Source organism: Prionailurus viverrinus, chromosome A1, assembly GCF_022837055.1.
Source record: "Prionailurus viverrinus isolate Anna chromosome A1, UM_Priviv_1.0, whole genome shotgun sequence".
In the NCBI taxonomy this organism is placed as follows: Eukaryota; Metazoa; Chordata; class Mammalia; order Carnivora; family Felidae; genus Prionailurus; species Prionailurus viverrinus.
Genome location: NC_062561.1, coordinates 211670404 through 211690867, shown reverse-complemented (window position 1 = coordinate 211690867; position 20464 = coordinate 211670404). Strand labels below are relative to the sequence as shown.

General features: G+C 39.4%; 1 protein-coding gene and 1 non-coding gene across 2 annotated transcripts in view; one reads left to right on the top strand and one right to left on the bottom strand.

The window, feature by feature from the left end:
- The window catches only part of RANBP3L (RAN binding protein 3 like), a 46307-nt gene extending 45591 nt beyond the window's left edge, over positions 1–716 (bottom strand). Inside the window, exon 1 of the mRNA XM_047861668.1 lies at positions 152–716. Coding sequence (XP_047717624.1) covers positions 152–242 — 91 coding nt within the window. The 5' untranslated portion in view covers positions 243–716. The remainder of the gene's footprint in view (positions 1–151) is intronic.
- An 18559-nt stretch (positions 717–19275) lies between these two features.
- Positions 19276–19378, top strand: LOC125146974 (U6 spliceosomal RNA). Its single transcript, XR_007144947.1, has one exon. It is a non-coding gene; the product is annotated as a U6 spliceosomal RNA (small nuclear RNA).
- Positions 19379–20464: the final 1086 nt, after the last annotated feature.

Sequence of the window (20464 nt, the reverse complement as noted above, 5' to 3'; positions counted from 1 at the left end):
TACTATTATGTCTATTCTCAGAGTTAAAAAAAAAAATCAAAAATTATAAAGCATCTGCAAACCAGAGATTCCCCAGGCACTTCCCCAGCCTACCATTCCTCCTGGAATGCAAATGGCCAGGTCACAGAACGCGTTAGCCTGGCTGACTCACCTTGCTGTTGCTGGTCTTCTGGAAGCTTCAGTTTACAGGTATAAAAACTGTTAAACAGGTGCCTGCTGTCTTTTCTCTGTGCAGTAGACATGGTGCTGGCAATACGGCTGTGGTTCCAGTATCACTAGGACATTTCCTTCCCCTGGTTAGTCACCTAAAATGGTCTTCACCAGACACCCAGAGCCACAGAGGTACATGCAGATCCTGTCTTTGAGTGTAAAACATTTACTTCTCTAATAAACTTCCAAGTGCTTTCTAGTCATGATTCTTGAAATAAATATTGACCAATATAACTTCCCCTACATACAAAGATGCCAATTCATTTGGATAAAAGCACAGCTTAATTCGTCTTTCATTTCAAAGTACTTTGAAGCTTTCCCCTCTACAGTATAAAATCCTACAAAGTAACTATTTCTAACCAATTACAGTTTTGGCAATGTTTTGACCCATCTGCTGACACGAAACCTAATGCCTCTAGTATTTCAAGAGGACTGCTAGAATAAGATACACAAAATTTAAAAAGTGCTGCTGAGTTAAATCCAGTGATTTCCAAGCCTGGTCTGAGTTACCCTCTGTGACAGCTGAAAGTGAACAGTTCTTAAAGGAAGCTGAAGGAGGAGGGGCCGAGGGAGCTAGGCTGATTAGCATAAAGAGGCAGGCAAGAAATGGCATTGGAGTTGCTTTGAATAATAGTGACCAAAGCAGATTCTAAAAAGATGCTCTGATGTTATAGTCACCACGTTTCTGACTTGTGCTACTTTGTAATTAGAACAAAAGCTCAAGGCAGGGGTTTATACTGCATGGATGTTCATTTGCACATGCAACATCTGAAGGGTATAAGCGGAACTGGTAATGAGCTCATGGAAATATACTGCTGGGACTTTCAGTTTCTGTAAACACCTCTGAGTCTTCAGAAGGGGGCAGTTATAGAGCAGCCTGCCTGCCAACACAACTGTTTGGAGTTCTGGAAGACAAATAAACACATAAAACATTATCTTCCCAGAAATCTACCTCTGATTCCCTTTAGACTCTCCATGTCTACTTATAGGTCACAAAACAAAGAGATTTCCAGTGGTTCCTTGTGTTGAAATAGCATATTTCATTGAAATATTCATTGAAATAATAGCATAGTTAATTACTGTTTAAAAACAAACCCTAAACACCTTTCATTTAACTCAAGCTGTTACCCCTGAAATTGTAATGAACATTACTAGATGCTGCCCTTCAAGATTCCACAGCTCTTTGTAGATTCTGAACGGAGGTGGTGGGCCAGGATGAAGGAGAAAGGCAGAGTGCTTAGCCTCAAAGTCTGAGCTCCACAGCTTCCTGGGCGCACTTGGAAATTGGTGCTAAGCTTGAAACCCTAACTAGAAGGTTACCTCTTTGCCGGATCTGGACGGGTGTTCTCCTTCCACTTTGAGCGATGAACAATTCCCCAAACATACTCTGACTTATAAAAACCCTTGTGATATGTGTGATTGTTCTTTCATCATTGCCATGACTTATTAAACCACCTTTATTATTTTAATAGTCTACCTGTTTTGGGCCCCTCACAGTACAACAGGTTATAGAAGTATTTAGCTACTTTGAAAGAGATTCCAATTGTTAGAGAAACATAGTTTCTGCTTTAACGGTTGGCATTTATCTCCTGCTTCACAGCAGTCATGGCAGAAGGCTGAAGCATTTTCTTCCAGAGTGACATAAAGCTATCAACATTCTATCAAGTTGCGGACCTCACTGATAAGCATATTATTATATAGGTAAGTCAAATAACCCATAAAACTGTAAGTCAGCCCTTGAGAGAAATGGATTCTTTTAAAAAAAAGGTTTTATAGTGAGAAATTTAAATATATATATATATATGTGTGTGTGTATATATATGTATATATATATGTGTATATATATGTGTATATATATATGCATATATATGTGTATATATATGTGTGTGTGTGTGTATATATATATATATATATATATGAATAGGTAGAAAGAATAGCATAATAAGCCCTATGTGCCCATCACTTGGATTTAATCATTATCAATAATTTCAAAACATTTTTACATTTTGTTCAAACTGGACCCAAAGGTCTACACATGGTCTTTGGTTGATATGTCTCATAAGTCTTTTTCACTGTGTAGGATTCTGTCTGAGAGAAAATATTGCATGGGGATTAATATCTTACATTTACCCTGATTTATGCCTGATTTTTCAAGGAAGCCCCTAGATGCCTCCATTCTTCTTACGCTTGGATGTAAAGCTGAGAGAAGGGGGAAAAGGAATGGTCAGCTGACCACAGAGGCTAAAACAGCTAACTTCCAGCCCTGGTGCTCCGTTAGTGGACTGTGTAACCTTGAACCAGGTACTTAACATCTCTGAGTTTGTGTCTTCATTTGTCAAATGAAACAAATGTTTGGTAAACAATGCAAGAGGTTATTCAATACTTATTCTGTGAATATAAAGACTTGAGAAAATAAGGAGATTCCTGTTTTGTCTTTGGCTATAGCCTGAGGAGAAAGAAATAGATTTAAAACAAAAGATATGAGTAGGATTTGGGAGTGTATCTGAAAATCTAGGCCCTTGATTTTCCAACCTGGCTGAGCACTGTAATTACTCTGGGAATGTCATAGAGATTCCTGACTCCCAGCTGCAATGTTGGAGGTACGGGTGGTGTCTGAAATATATATATGCATACATATATATATTTAAACATGGTTTATATTTTATATAAATATATGATTTTTTTAGATGGAATATTTATAAAGTCCTCTTGTCCAGGTAAACATGCATAACCTGCTTAAATAGTCTGCTTTGCTCATTCTTTCATTCATTATATCTCTCCTGAGGGCTGATGACACCAAAAACAAGAATGCTTTAAACTTAGTTTCCAGTGCCACAACATTAGGGAATAGGGACAATCCCCAGGGAGACTTACTGCCTGGTTCCTCTATGTCCCACTGTTGTGCATTATTGAGTCAGCCCTGGGCAGTGACCCTGTGGTTGATTACTTGAGTTACAAAGACTCCTGGGTTCTTACACAGCATATCGAGTCACATTTCTGCTCTGGGAGGAGACTGTTTTGACTCACCAATTTCCACTGGAAAAAAGCCAGGATAGATGAAAGTAATATGTAATAGGAATATGTAAAATAATATCAGCTCTATCAGCCATAGTTAGAATCAGTTATAATAAGCCATACCCTTATTTTTCAGAAACACTACCAAGTTAGTAGCTCATAATGGGCATATTATACTTTGCTTTTTGCTTGTAAATAAAAGCAAAGAGTCAGAGTGTAGAAAGTGAAGTCTGGTTGGGTCAAAAAACAAGTGAATAATATTTGGCATTTTTTATTTGCAATTTGATTAAAGATGAGTTAGAATTTCTATGAAACTCGAGCTTATTCCCTTACCAACTCGCTGTGATGTCAAAAAGATGCCACTGTTGAATGGCATGTTACAGGTAAATAATTGATCTTCTCAACGACTGCGTTTGGGATGGATACTGGGAAAAATGATATTTTATGATTAGAACTTATAGCTCAGAAAGCATAGTGCTTGGTTAAATAATATGAATGGTCCTAAGTTTATAGGCGAGTTTTCTTTTTTCAGTTGAACCATATTTAAGAAGCAGGAACATATGCCTTGGACATTAGTATGCAAGTGAGTTATTTAATTAATAACCTGCCTTGTTTCAAAAGTGTTTATGATAGTGTATATCTACTCTTTGAAAGTGTTCAGAGTGCTTTGAATGAAAAGTATAAGTAAAAAGCAGCAGTATTACATTTATCACTCTTATCCTCAAAGAATAGGATAAAAGACCCCTAACATGCAAACATGAAAACCATGAAGCCCTGGCCAGAGCCTCACTACAACCCCCAAAGCACTGCAGGGATTATTACATGGCCATTTTAGTTCAGTACTCATGAACTAGTGTTACGACTTTAGAATTTCTATTGATTTTAAATAACAGATCCTCTGCTCCTTTATAACATTCCATGGTAGATTTTTTTTTAAGATCACGCTTCCTTCCATCAAAGACATTGTGGACGAGAATGTAGAGTTTCAGGCTCTCACAATGGCTTATGTAACATGCTTATCATAAAGCTCATCAAGGCAGGCTTTTGTGGCTGTCTAGAGTTGTGTTACTCTAAGTCACTGTATGTTTTTAGCTCAAAGAATTTCTCAGGTAGCACAGTTGGCTGGATTCCCATAATTGCTATTTGTTAAAACATGGGAGATGCAAATGGTTGTATTAGAGGTTGTTCTGCTTGAACGCTTGTTCCTCTCTATGAATTGAGGAGGTGACACTGGCATAGCACCAAACTGCTTACCTATTCAAGGTGCTCACACTCTGAAATTGCCACCATTGATCTTTAATCCATTGAACATCAACATTCGGGTCTTGGTTATCAGAAATATTGCCTCACTCCATAAACATTGCCTTGGCATTTGAAGCAAAATTAATTTTGGCCCTTTCACAGATGAGCCTCAGATCTGGCTGCAACAGGGCTCCCTCTGGAGGTCAGCAGAGTCCAAGGTCAGTTAGCAAAATAGCCTTGGCCTCAGCACAAAATAAACCCATGTCTTCAGAATGGGGTCTTGTATTAGTGAGCTCAGGAAATGCTTATCTGTGTCTGAAGTTGTAGGAAAGTTACCTGATTATTCTCCTATGGGTTGCTATGTGCTGGTATTTAATCTCTGTAGCTGTACATTTTTTCTGTCTTTATAGCCAAAGTGAAAACAAGACAAAATAAAACCAAAGGGCAGAAAAATGCAGAGTTTTATTTTGTTTGTTTTAAGTGGCAAGGAAACTGGAGTACGGTGGTTCTGGTTCCATAATGTCCACCATCTGGGTAGGATCAAATGATCCTACAGAATCTGAATTCCACCTAAAAATGTTTGAAGTACATGGGCATGAGGTCAATGGGTTTGCAACAGAACTGAACTCTTTGAAGGTAAACACTCATTAACTGGGATCATTTCCAAAATAAAGCAAATTAACTTGCACCAGACCAAACTTTTGTTACTTGATATGAATTTACATTCACAGGAATAAAGTAATCACCGAACTATGTTTTTCCCTCCCTACCTCCTTCATACCTTCCTTCTTCCATTAGTTTGTTTGTTGGTTCCTTCCTTCCATTCTTCTTTTTCCTTCTCTCTATTTCTTCTTTCACTCATTTTCTTTTATGTTAATTAAATGGAGTATAATGCATTATATTCCATAATATACGTCTGGAATCTGCTTCAAAATAATTTGAGTGAGGGAGATATGGAGGGTATAGACAAAATAAGACTTGCCATAAATTCTACTGTATTTTAACTAGTGGTTGTAGGGGAGAGGTGCCTGGAGAAAACAAAGTCACTTCCCTTTCTTCAAATAAGGCTAAAATTTGAAAAATGTATTTTTTGTTCAGTAAAAATAGGAATAGAATCCCAATGTCCTAAGCCATAAGGGATCAGTTCCACTGAAAAGTGTACAGTGGGGACTCAAAATTTTAAAAACATTTGGGGCCAGGGAAATTTGGCTTTCTGTTAATTGGCAAGTGTTCCAGTGGGACTCTGTTTTTGTTGGGATGTATTATGTTGTGTGTACACATATATGGACCAGAGTCTCTGCTGAGTCTATAAGGTTCAGAAAAAAATGGTTGATAAAATCTTGGTTTTTGTCAATTTATCTCAATAAAAGCCTCTTGGAATTCCCCACCCCCTGCCCATAAGAAAGACTTGCCATAAATTGATATTTATTAAAACTAAGTGAACACATGAGACATATTATTCCTTCATTTATATATTCCTACATATATATATATATATATATATATTTAATTTCCATGATTAAAAATTTTAAATATAGTTACTTTTAATGAACCTGATTGAAAGAATACAAGGAATGGGCAATGTGATTTATTAGGACGTGGAGAGAAGCTCTCCACATTTCTTTTCCTATTTAACTTTTTACTCTCTATGTTATAAAACATATACAAAGATGGAAAATGTTAACATTCATACTATATTTGTGGAGCAGCACATGAATACCATTTATAAGCAAACAAACAAACCCACATTGGGCTACACTCAGAAACATCTGCTATTGACAAAGGGGCATGATCATTAAGCTCAGAGAGACCTCTGTGGCAGAGGAGAGCCACGTAAGGCTGGGCCTTACGTGAAGATGCCACACTCATTTTTAAATAGGACCAGATGGTCATTTTACTCACTACTTCTCAACCGTACAGATGTTCCCTTCTATACCACTTAAAAAAATTTATTACTGTTTTATCTTTAAACTTTCGATTAAAAAAGCAATTAGGTTGTGTGTTATGGGGCTGCTGTAACAAAGTATCATAAACTGATGGCTTATAAACAACTGAAATTCATTTCTCACAGTTCTGGAGCCTGGAAGTCCAAGATCAGGGTGCCAGCATGGTGGGGTTCTGGTGAGGGCTCTCTTCTGGCCTGCAGGCTGCTGACTTCTCACTGTGTCCTCACACAGTGGGAAGAAGGTGAGAGACCTCTCTGGAGTCCCTTTTATGAGGGCACTAATTCCATTCAGGAGGACTCCTTCCTCATGACCTAATCACCTCCTAGAGGTTCCACCTAGCACCATCATATTGGAGGTTACGATTTCAATATCTGAATTTGGGGTTGGGGAGGACACAAACATTCAGTCCGGAACAGGTTGTATTTTCAAGAATGGGAGAGGTTTTAATATAAATTCAGCTCCTTGGCGGGGCATTGGAGAAAAGGTATCTAGGAATTCGTTATATTCCCACATATATGACTTCAGAGGCCTGCTCATGATAGTCAATAAATATTGACTGTTGGACTACAACCACTTCCTGCCTCCCAAACCACACACACACACACACACACACACACTCCTTATCTCTCTGGCATTCATGAATGGCATGTGAGGATCAGGTTTTGTAGCTCATTGATATGTAGCTTCAAATAACAACAGCACCTAGTGAGCTGTAGGGTGGGGACTCCCTGAACAGTTGTGTCAGAACCAGGGCCACCAAAGCCACTCCTTTGTTGCACAGTGAGGACCCAAAGCGACTGAGGTTGAAGAAGATGGAAGGGTCAGAATATAGGATCCTGCTCATTGTCTCAGGGGTCCAGTTGGGTAAATCAAGAAAGAATCAACCTTCTACTTCTGATCTTTTAAATTGTTTCTCAATTCAGAGGAGCTTGAAGCTCTCCCAGGAACTCTGCAGTCTACCTAGACTTAAGTGTTATTGGTACAATTAAATAAAACTCCTGGTATGTTTTCTTGTATATTACATACATCAGCTGTCAGCAAACATACACTTCTTCACTGTCAGCTTTCCAAAGTAAGCCCATGTAGATAATAAATCCTAAAAAACATTTAAAGAAGACAATAGAGAAAGGAACTTTTAAACTTACTTACAAAAAAAGACTAATTAAAATAACAAGCTGAGCACACACTTCAAAATCTATTCAGAAAATATGAAAAGTCATACAAAGGGGTAAGTAAAAAATATAGGTGATGCTCATTAAAGTGTCACCTTTATGTACATGCCATCGTTGGATGAAAAATTATGAGGACTTCTAAGAAGATTTAAAAAGGGGGGGGGGGTGGAATCTGAACAATAGAGTGGAATAAACCATAGTAAGAGAAATTTGGCATCAATAAAGATGAGTAACACGGACAACCAGCATGTATTAACGAGAAAACTGCATGTGGAAGAGTAATGTTTATCCACAGGATAAATCCTGATAATTTAAGAATGTAGGTTATCTGCTTGGAAAAGTCTTCTAAACAGGGCCCAGAAAGAGAAGTAGAGCTGAAAGTAACCTGAGACCGTCCCCTTTCCCCTTCCACCCAGAAAGAGACTGGAAAGAAATGTACTGAAGCCTTCCATAGCCAAAGTCCTCCTTTGTGGTAATTGGAGGATATCTTCAGGCTGCCTGTCTGCTTTATATCCATGAACCCAAAAGACTGTCAATACAACCAGGGCACTTATACAAAGCATGCAGTCAACCCCTAGGAGAAGTCTGCTGGGGAAAGAAGACTCACACACCTACAGAGGAAAATCATGCTAAGTCTCCATACAAGTCAACCTAAACCTTCACTCGTAAATGTGAATGACCAATGTAAGATCATTAGATATTTGAGGAAAACCAATACAAGTAAGGAAAAGGACCAGATGAGCAAACAGAATAGATGACCTTGGAAAAACGAAATAGAAATAATGCAGGAAATGAAAGAGAACTTAAAAAAATAATTTGTTAGTGTCCTTAGAACAGAAAGGATATTACGTCCATAATATATGAACAGGTTGCCATCACAAACTGAGTTGCCAGGACACTAGAAAAATTCTTGGTAATTAAAAATATGATTGCCCAGGGGCGCCTGGGTGGCGCAGTCGGTTAAGCGTCCGACTTCAGCCAGGTCATGATCTCGCGGTCCGTGAGTTCGAGCCCCGCGTCAGGCTCTGGGCTGATGGCTCAGAGCCTGGAGCCTGTTTCCGATTCTGTGTCTCCCTCTCTCTCTGCCCCTCCCCCGTTCATGCTCTGTCTCTCTCTGTCCCAAAAATAAATAAACGTTGAAAAAAAACGTTGAAAAAAAAATTAAAAAAAAAAATAAAAAGTGAACTAAATAATGAACCTGATTAAAGATAGAATTAGTCATATAGAAGATAAAGTAATGGAAATTTTGAGAACACAGAGCAAAATGACAAAAATTTTGAACAAGTTGAAACATGAAAAGTCTGTTTAGGAGGTCCATGTATACTCCTCAGCTGACTAGCTGTGACCTTGGGCAAGTTGCATAACACTAACACCCAGTGTTAAGTGTGTGTTTACTGTTTTCCAGCACTGTTTTAAGTCCTTACACATGTTAACCCATCTGATCCCCTCGGCAGTCCGCTGTAGGCTGTCCTTCCGTTTGCCATCATCTACCACTACATCCTTGATTTGAGGAGCTGGATGTTCTGTAGTACTTTCACCTGATAAATTAATTTCTTTATAAAGTACCAAATAAGGGACATAGAGAGTCCACAACCTACCATTCATCCTCTCTTTTCAAATATTGGCCAGGGACCCCCCTCTCTGCCTCCCCGCAAATATTGTTGCGTCTGTGGTAGAGTCAAAACACACAAGCAGCCAGTCATAAAGCCAAGAAGTGTTGGAGGCAAGAAACCATGCCAAAGAGGCAGTGGTGATGTGTGGACATGTGGTTTTTCCCTAAATGGGGCTTCAAATAATATTGAATTAACAAGTAACCTTTAATAAAAAAGAGAGACCTGTAGATTTTATACAAAATTCTAAATTTCACATTCTTGTGACAAAACTGGAAGATTTGGTCCCTCTTCAAAAAAGGTAACGAGTGTGTTAGGATAGACTGTTGTAATAACTAGCCTCTAAGGCACCTGGGTGGCTCAGTCAGTTAAACCTCTGACTTTGGCTCAGGTCATGATCTCACGGTTTGTGAGTTCGAGCCCCACGTCGTGCTCTGTGCTGACAGCTCAGACCTGGAGCCTGCTTTGGATTTTGCGTCTCCTACTCTCTCTCTGCCCCTCCCTCACTTGTGCTCTGTCTCTCTGTCTCTCAAAAAAAAAAAAATTAAAAAATTTTTTTAAATAATAATAAATAGACTCTAAAATGCAGTGCCTCAAAGAAGATAGAATTTTTTCTTTTATAATAGTCCAGTGATGATCAAGAGGTCCAGACTAGGTACGTGGCTTTCCCTGAGATCATCCAGGATCTCTGGTGGCTTCTATTTTGTTGTTCCAGAAGAAACATTTTCATTTACCATCTTTGATTTTAGAAAAGACTACTTTCACAAGAAAACAAATCCCTTGCCTTCTATACGTATTCCGATATCGAATGAATCAAGGCCAATTTAAAATCTCCTGCACCTTGCAGATGATGGATAGATATTTCAAAGCACTTTTATAAAGCACTGTTTTGAAAATGATAAAGATGTGACAAAACAAAACAAAAACTAACAAAACTTCTCTACAGACCATTATATATGACCTATAATGATGTGGATGGTGCTAACAAAGAGAGAAAATATGCAATGCTCCTTCTTCATTAGTACAGGAGTACCAATTAAGTATCTGTACTTAACTGCAAAGTCAATCACCTTGTCCTTTCATTTTTCATTCGCTCTGTAGCAGACATAGTTGAATGCTTGCCCAGCAGTGATTTCCTCCCTCCTTGATGTTGACAGAACTCTGACATTGTGCAGCTATGTGCTTCAGGAGAGGCGGGCCTCATCCCTGTCATTACGGGTTGGTCTAAATCATCACATAGACCCCACTCTCCTTGCATTAAAGATTTCCAAGAAAATAATTTGTATCATGTCACATGGCTTTTACAACAAACAGGAAAAGTACTGAGAAAAACCACCTGGGTGGCTCAGTCGGTTCAGCATCTGACTTCAGCTCCGGTCATGATCTTGTGGTTCATGAGTTGGAGCCCCCACATCGGGCTCTCTGCTGTCAGCACAGAGCTCCCTTCGGATCCTCTGTCTCCCTCTCTGTCCCTTGCCCAGTTGCATACGCACACACACTCTCTCTTTCTCTGTGTCAAAAAAAATAAACATTAAAAAAAATGAAGTATTTAGTATCATAATTTCCAGGAGAGAGAGAAGTCATTCCATCAACACTGGCTCGGTGCCATCCCTGCAGCTGCCTCACCTTCCACTCTAACAATGCTCGGAGCAGCAGGACCCTTGTCTTTGGAAACCACACTTTGCCAATATCAACACAATACTTGCTCGGCTCCACCTTTCTGCATCTCCCTTCCTCTTCTTAATATTGCACTGAGTAGTCACTGGTACAGGAATCTGTAGCCAACAAAGACACATCAGGCCTTTTCATACTCTGTGCTCTCTCCCTGAGCTGCTCTTCCTCTTGCCTCTTCATTTTTCAAGCATCAACATCAAGCGTCTTCTGGGTGAAAGATTCTGTGGCCCCACCGTCTTCAGGATAGAGTTAACCATACTCTCTTCTGGGCTGGACCTATATTTTGGCTATATTTCTCTTATTGTATAATGCGTATTTCCTGATAATTCTCCATACACATATGTTTCTTCCCACTAAGATATGAGTAAATTGGGCTGAATATATGGTACTTTTAAATAGGAATAAAGTGCAGAAAGGAAAGGAGATGATAAGAAAAAAGAGAGGGAAAGATGGAGGAAGGGAAGAAAAGTGTTATGGTTTCTTTCTTTTTTCTCAATGAGACCATGATGAAATAATCAACTTGTGTCATGTTTAGATCCTAGCAGATGGTTCCCCAAACTGGGAAAATTTCTGCTCCATTCATGGTTAAGAAACAAAATGGAAAACATTGCAGCCAATTTTTAAAAATATTTATTTGGGGGGTGCCTGGGTGGCTCAGTTGGTTAAGCATCCGACTTCGGCTCAGGTCATGATCTCGCAGTCCGTGAGTTCGAGCCCCACGTCGGGCTCTGTGCTGACAGCTCAGAGCCTGGAGCCTGTTCCAGATTCTGTGTCTCCCTCTCTCTCTGACCCTCCCCCATTCATGCTCTGTCTCTCTCTGTCTCAAAAATAAATAAACATTAAAAAAATAAAAAAAATATTTATTTGGGAAACATAGATTCATTATGTGATTGACATCCATAATAAATAGAAAGAATAAAGTGCCACTGACCTAAGAACCAAAGACAGGCTTTTATACCATTAAATGAGATCAAGATCATAACATTGGAAGGTCTCTGAAATCAGGCAGGCCTGCTGGAATCTGGGCTTCACCCTATGCTAACCGTATGACCTTGAGCAACTTCCCATCTTCTAGCTTCCAGTTCTGCATCACACAAAATGAGTACAATAACACCTATATGATTAATATGCAGTTTGCATTAAATGAGATAACTGTACCTAGCTCAATTCTGGGCACAAGCCAATTAGATGTTTAGATGTTAGCATCTTTTTATACATGGCAAGTACTGACTAGAATATATAGAATATATATAGAATATATATATTTCTTACCATGAATATATACATACTGTTCTGGTTTGTTTAGGATGAGTCAACTCTCTATAGAATGACCATTCTTGGACAAATTGATAAATTTGAGTTACCTAATTTGAGGCCTGTGGAATGCAGGGGTCTCAACAAGAGAACATCAAGACGTTCTGTGGACAGGGAACATGTCTAGTTCAACTTTGGGTCCCAAGAATGGAGCACAGAGCCTGGCACACCCTAGATGGCAATGAGTTTCTTTGGAAGAACGAATTCATGAAATCACTCTCAAGGTCTCATCTGAGCCATATTGTTACAATTTGTATCAACATAAGATCCCAGAACTCCTGGCAGGATCTTTCTTTGTAACATGTTTTTAAAACCTGCATAACATCAAACACAAAAGAAGTAGGGTTTCATTCTTCCTTGACTTTCCTCGCATTGCCATTTTCTCTCAGTGCAAGGAAACCTTTTTCAGCTCCATGGCTGAGAAACAGCCAACCTTTCAGCTGTAAGAATTTTCCAGATGCATGCGAGAGCTTCATTAGAAACCTTCTCCACTCTCGCCCTCAAAAAACCCCCAAAACACAAACCAATAAGCAAACCAACAAGCCAACAAACAAAAACAGATATTTTTCTTTCTCTTTTTCCTTACTCTGTTATTATGGGTTGTGAACTGCAATGTTTAAAATTACATCATTCTTATGATTTATAAAGTTCTAAATAAAATACTGTTTATAAATGCACAAAGCACAGAAGATGTTAACTAGATATGATGGAAAGATGGAGATAGCTGCCCAGTCTGAACTGAAGAAGAGCACCCCACTGGGAGTCGGCTAACATGATTTATTTTGTCAGCATTTGGCAGACCCAGTAAATTACAAACATAGCAGATACCAAGTGGAATTATCTACAATGCATTTCAGAGGGCCAGCTGTGCTTGGTATAAGAAATAATATTTCATTTAAGGGAATTAGTATTATGAAATAGAGTTAAGTATGTAAGTGGGAGCTGTCTAAAAATTATTTTATAAAAATACTTGGTTTTCCCTCTTTGAAGCTCATTTGAAACAAACTTTATAAACTTCATTTTGAGTTTAAAAGGAGGCAAGCATTTTGTAGTTTAAAGACACTAAGACTGACAGAAAATTAAGATACCTGAATTGTCTAGCAGTACACGGCAGAGATTTCTGAAAGTCTTTGTGTGGTTTGGGAAGCTGGTTCACAGCCTGGAGTCAACCTGGTGTTATACCCGCGGGCAAAAAGAAGTCATTAAAGTCATGAAAAAAGTGATGTCCTCCAACCTGCAATGTGGCATAAAGCCTAGTTCACCACAGCCAGCTGGTGAACAGTCCTGGGGTGATTTCAAAATGGCAATCTACACATCTTACTTTTTTCCCCTTGCTATGAACTCCTTCCTGGGTCAGAGACCGGACTCAAGGACAGATGTGTAGGCTCAGTGAAGACCAGTCAGGCGTGAGACAAAAACAATGGAGTGACTTAGAAGTGAACTAGATGCCTCACTCCGCCGCTAGAGGGTGGTGTGCAGAGTGATACAAGAAAAAGACTGGGGAGACTTCTTAAAGAGATCTTGGAGTGTTAGAGTTGGAAGCCTTGTTCTTTCCACATCCTCACACTCTTGAGAAAGGGGAGCACTTGCCATGGTTTCCTATAAAGAGGATCCCCAGAGAATAGCCTGTGAAGTTCAGGGATACATCTGAACATAGAGACTGGTACCAGCAGAACCCGTGGGCACGTCCAGAGCTGCCAGGGCACGGGCGGAAGACACCAGCGGGCTTTGGACACAAGCAGTGGGATCAGAAAGAGGGCAGAACAAGCCAGGAATGGCCACAAATTACCCCCCAGTGTTCCACAGAGCCAAGACGGTTCTAATAAGGAGTCTAAGCTTCCCAGGGCCCCAGAGGTCCAATAAGATGGTTGGAAGCACAGGTCAGCTGGCTCCGCAAATCTTCTTTGCCCAGACACACAGGAAGCAAAGGTTCCAGGACCACGCTTAGTCTCGGCAAGAGGGACCCCTGTCCTGGACCGGATCTTTACAGGGCTCTGCTGATCACCAAGTGCGTTTGCTGAAGAATACATGCTGCCACTCAGGATCCAAGGTCAGAGGCGGCACAGACCAACGTAAAACCCTAAATATTTGCTCTCCGACTGACACTATTCAGGCCCCAGGGAAAGCTTCTGCACTCCCTTAGATCCTAAACAAAAGGCAATTGTGTCCAAAGCCCAGAGTTTTGTGGACTGCGCTTGTGTCGATGCTGCTTGGGAGCATGGGGAGGATTTCAGCCATGCATTTGGTGACAACACTTTGGGGAGGAAAAAACCAAATTAATTAACTTGTGAATCCTTCCTCTCAAATAGTGTGAATTCAGAAGTGTCTTTTATAATGAAATAGCAATTCCCTTATGGTGCCAACTGTCCGTTTTCTTTGTTCTCTTTATTTTATTTTTTGTACTTGCAGAGGTGCTCATGAATTTGCCCACTATTTTCTTTTTTTTTGAATGAAAAATAAAATAAATACATATATATATATATATATATGCATATACAGTTAATGGATCACGTTTCCTGAAAATACTACATTCAATTAAGTCACAATTACCCAGAAAAACCAAAGAGATATAACTGGCTTATTTATTTATTTTTAAGCATCCCATTTTTATTTATTTTATTTTTATTATTATTTTTTATATAATTATTGTCAAATTGGTTTCCATACACTACCCAGTGCTCACGATTTTCAACAGTTAACCTGGTATCTGAGAATTAGCTACAGTATTATTCATATTATCCTTACGTGCATGTATAGTGCAGGTCTAGTGTAACAGGCATGAAGCACAATCACTTTCCTTTATATTGGCAATTTCATGGGCATTCAATGCTAGAATTACAAATAGTTCTGTTTCTATAAAAATATTTACTAAGAATTAAAATTTTGAAATTTATAGTGTCGATGAATCACTTTGATATAAAATTTTGTGAAAAAATGAATTGATATTCATTGTACTGTGTAGTTTGCCTTTTAATCTTAATAGGTAATTTTAAATATTAAAAAAATTGTTTAAGTTGACTTATTTTTGCGAGAGAGACAGAATGAGCGGGGGAGGGGCAGAGAGAGAAGGAGGGAGGGAATCCCAAGCAGGCTCTGCACTGTCAGCATGGAGCCTATGTGGGGCTCAAACACACAAACCGAGAGATCATGACCTGAGCCGAAACCAAGAGTTGGATGCCTAACCCACTGAGCCACCCAGGCATCCCAATGATTTTAAATATTTTAGAAGAAATCTTACTTAACAATCTAGGCAAAACAATTTTATTTGTTTACACTTACTTTAAATTTTCTTAAAACCTTACCCAAATTTTATAGTTTGGATATAGTTACATTTTACTTTTTAATCCATGTGTTCATTAGTGAACACAAGAAAACAAGTTATATGTGAAAATTTTGATTATATCACCATAATTAGTGACTTTACTTGAAATGATGGCCAAAAATTTGGATTCCAGGAAACCAATATATACTAATTTCTGAACTATTACTCATCCAAACATTGCCATCCCATCAAGAGAATGCTCTGGCGTGTGCAATACAAATTAAACTCAGTTGTAGTCAAGTGATATTTTGCTAACTCTCAGCTTTATATATATTTTTCTGATGTGTCCTTACAAAGTATATATTTCAAGTTAGGAGGATAGAACGTATTTCATTTAGCAATTTATTGATCTGATTTATAACTTTTAAATATATAGACTTAAGATATGTGGACCTCTATTTGCCTCGAGCCTTAAAAAGGTTGGGTAGTTGGGGTGCCTGGGTGGCTCAATTCATTGGGCATCCAACTTTGGCTCAGGTCATGATCTCACCGTTCATGAATTCAAGCCCTGCATCGGGCCCTGTACTGACAGCTTGGAGCCTGGAGCCTGCTTCAGATTCTTTGTCTCCCTCTCTTTCTGCCCATCCCCACTCACACACTGTCTCCCTCCATCTCAAAAGTAAATAAACATTAAAAAAAAAAAAAAAGGTTGGGTAGTCATGAAGGAACCCCACAAGCAGAGATTCAGCGTAGACCAGCACTCTGGGGATAAAGCAGAAGTGAATCTGGGGATAAAGCTAGGAAAATTCAGGGATTGCGGAGCCATCAAGAAGATGCCCACAACCAGATGGGGTGATGACATTGGCAGTTGGAATTAGCTCTTCAGTTGTCTGCCCCACTGGTCTGTTACCAGTCAGCTCACTCACCCTGACTTCATCTCCCTGCTGCTTTCACAAAAGTCAAGCATGAGATTTCTTCCCTGGAAATTCAGTAAGAGTAGGGAGTAAAGGCAGTTTGGAGAAAGGATTTTGAACTGGATAGTAATTGAAATGGTTTGACCTGAATATGATTACAGATATACTAAATTAGACAGATGCTTACCTAATTACACTGAATTATATTCTCCTCCTGCAGAACAGAAATAGAGGCTTGGAAAAGGAAAATGGGCACCGATACCAAAATAAAGGGAGTTTCACATCTGCTAACATCTGACTTGGCATTTTTCTAATGCATAACTCTTACTGGTAGCATCTTTCTGGAGAATAGGACACCTTTTGAATGGGAGAGACTAACAAAGGTAAAAAGATGGGGATTATTAATTTCTTGGCTTGACACAGGAATTTGTAACCCTAGCTATATGATGAAATTCCTGAAGAGCTTTACAAATATTCAAATTTCCTTCCCCACTTCAGAGTAATTGAGGCTGAATTTCTGGGTATAGGGTTTAGTATCTGTATATTATAAAAACAACTCAAAGGAGCACCTGGGTGGCTCAGTTGGTGGAGCATCCGACTTCGGCTCAAGTCATGATCTTGAGGTTTGTGAGTTCTAGCCCCATATCGGGGTCGCTGCTGTCGGCCTGTCAGCAGACAGCCCACTTCAGATTCTCTGCACCCCCCTGTCCCTCCTCCGCTTGCACTCTCCCAATAAATAAATAAATATTAAAAAGAAAAAAAAAACCACAACTCAAGTGATTCTAGAGAGCAGCCAGGACTATATTCCATAGGGCAGGTATCTTCCTAGTCAGTTCTTTGTGTCTTTGTTCCCAAATCTTGGCAGATTCACCAGTTAATGCTATACTGTTTCTTCTATCCCTGTCTAGGTTGTCATGGTCCAAGATCCTGCCAACTGATTAGGTCCCGTGCCTCAGGTGCCTTGCGTATCAGCTTATTTACAGTGTGTGTGACAGCCACATCACTGACTTGGGGAAATTAGCCTGTGTCAAAGCCAATTAGTCTCACTGTTTCCACTTTAATGAACCAGATCAATTAAGAAGAGGGCTACACTGGAAAATTCCTGGGCCAGCCAGACCAGCAGTCCTTAGGTACTATGTGGTTAGACATCAAATTCATTCATTCATTCATTCATTCATTCAATAAGCATATACTGAGCAGCAGCTATGTTCTGGATACTGGAAACAAAATGTTTAATGAAGATACACTCTCAACATTCAAAGAGCGCACAGTTTTTTATTTGCCACCTTAGAAATCAAGGGGCACCTGGGTGGCTCAGTTGGTTAAGCATCTGACTCTTGATTTCCGCTCAGGTCATGATCTCATGGTTCTTGAGATCAAGCCAAGATCTTATTGGGCTTTGTGCTAACAGTGCGACACTGTGGAGCCTGCTTGGGATTCTCTCTCTTCCTTGCTCTCTGCCCCTCCCCTGCTTGCCTGTGTCCATGCAAAATAAATAAACATTTTTAAAAAATCAATTATTTCCCAGCCATCTGAAGTTCACCTGTTTTTAGTCCCAAAATTTACCACTCCTTTCCAGACTTTAGAATTTGATAAGCCAGTATGTTTTTTAGTTGGAAGATAAGCAAGTTTTAATTTTACAAGTTAAAAAACAAAACCAGATGAAAGTCTTTTTAACACACAAAAGTAGCAAATATATACCTTAGCATAAGGAACTGACATTTAAATGAAAAAAATTAGCTTCATCAAGAACTCTACATTCTTGCTGAAGATTGTTGCTACCTCCCAACAATCTCTCTCTCTTTTTGTTAAATGTTTATTTATTTTTGAGACAGAGACAGAGCATGAGCAGGGGAGGGGCAGAGAGAGACACACACACAGAATGGGAAGCCGGGTCTAGGCTCTGAGCTGTCAGCACAGAGCCTGACACAGGGCTCGGGCCCACGAACCATGAGAGCACAACCTGAGCTAAAGTCAGATGCTTAACTGACTGAGCCACCCAGGGGCCCCCCAATAATCTCTTTCTATAAGATTTATTTAAAACCAAGTTTTCCTTTCTTTATTTCTTTCTTTTTCTTTCTTTCTTTCTTTCCTTCCTTCCTTCCTTCCTTCCTTCTTTCCTTCCCCCCCCTTCTTTCCTAATAGTGAATAGTACCTATGAAGAAGTATATTCTTCTCCAAATAAATATGCTGGAAACTGAATTACACTTCTGGCCGAGGTGGGGTAACAGGACCAGATTTACATTTCCACATTAAACAATCAATAAGTGAAGAAAATATATGAAACAGTGGTTTTCAAGACACGGGATATCATGAAATGAAGAATATCAACTTCTGAAAGAAAGGAGACAAATGAGGTGAGTCCTGTGATTATCCCAGCATACTGTCTTACGAGGGATTCCAGGCTGTAGTGCAAGAAATGGGAACACAGGTGGAGCCTGGGTGATTCCCTGACTTGAGGCGGAGCTGTAAGTGTGCAGTGAACAAGATGGCTAGAGGTCAGAGGAAAAAATACTGGAGAGAAAAAGAGCTTTCTAGACAGAGATACCTGATGATCTGCAGAGTTTCCCTTGAATTTTCACTTGAGTACTAATTAGCAAATTCATTTGAGGAAACTGCCTTAGACCAGGGACAGAATCTCCTGGAAAGGTAGAGAAAGAGTACCAAGCACCCATACAGAGACAGAATAGTGTTTGCACCCAGAATTCACACTGGGAACCTCATGATTCACAAAGCAGTAGGTAGAGTACTCAGCAAGGTGTCATCTTGGTAGTGGGGAATAATCAGCCCTATACTGAGGACCGTTCTGATCTTAATGAATCATAAAAGCAAGACCCCCCAAAATCAAACTGTTTTCACAAAATGTAACTGCGCCCTGGAACAAAGTACAAAAATATTTATAGAAATGCAGAGCACACGCTTCGGCATCACATATACTAAAATTGGAATGATACAGAGAAGATTAGCATGGCTCCTGCGCAAGGATGACGTGCAAATTCGTGAAGTGTTCCATATTTTTTTTTTTCACTCTTAAGTGGATCCTGAGAAACTTAACAGGAACCCGTGGGGGAGGGGAAGGAAAAAAAAAAAGAGGTTAGAGTGGGAGAGAGCCAAAGCACAAGAGACTCTTAAAAACTGAGAAAAAACTGAGGGTTGATGGGGGGTGGGAGGGAGGAGAGGGTGGGTGATGGGTATTCAGGAGGGCACCTTTTGGGATGAGCACCGGGTGTTGTATGGAAACCAATTTGACAATAAATTTCATATATTAAAAAAAAAAAGAAATGTAGAGCACATATCAAGGTAAAACTCACAATGACTGGCATCTAATAAAAAATTACCAGGGGAGTACCTGGGTCACTCAGTCAGGTAAGCATTTGACTCTTGATCTGAGCTCAGGTCATGATCTCACAGTTCGTGGGATAGAGCCCTGCATGGGGCTCTGCACTGACAGTGCAAAGCCTGCTTGGGCTTCTCTGTCTCCCCCCTCTCTGACCCTTCCCCAATCACACTTGCTCTCTCTCTCTCAGTAAATATATAAACTTAAAAAAAAATTAGTGTCCACTCTCACCACTGTTGTTTAATAGTGTTGGAAGTGCTAGCATCAGCAGACAACAAAAGGAAATCAAAGGCATCAAAATTGGCAAAGATGAAGTCAAGCTTTCACTTTTTGCAGATGACATGATGTTATACATGGAAAATCTGATAGACTCCACCAAAAGTCTCCTAGAACTGATACATGAATTTAGCAAAGTTGCAGGATACAAAATCAATGTACAGAAATCAGTTGCATTCTTATACATTAATAATGAAGCAACAGAAAGACAAATAAAGAAACTGATCCCATTCACAATTGCACCAAGAATCATAAAATACTTAGGAATAAACCTAACCAAGGATGTAAAAGATCTGCAGGCTGAAAACTATAGAAAGCTTATGAAGGAAATTGAAGAAGATATAAAGAAATGGAAAAACATTCCGTGCTCATGGATTGGAAGAATAAATATTGTCAAAATGTCAATACTACCCAAAGCTATCTACACATTCAATGCAATCCCAATCAAAATTGCACCAGCATTCTTCTCGAAGCTAGAACAAACAATCCTAA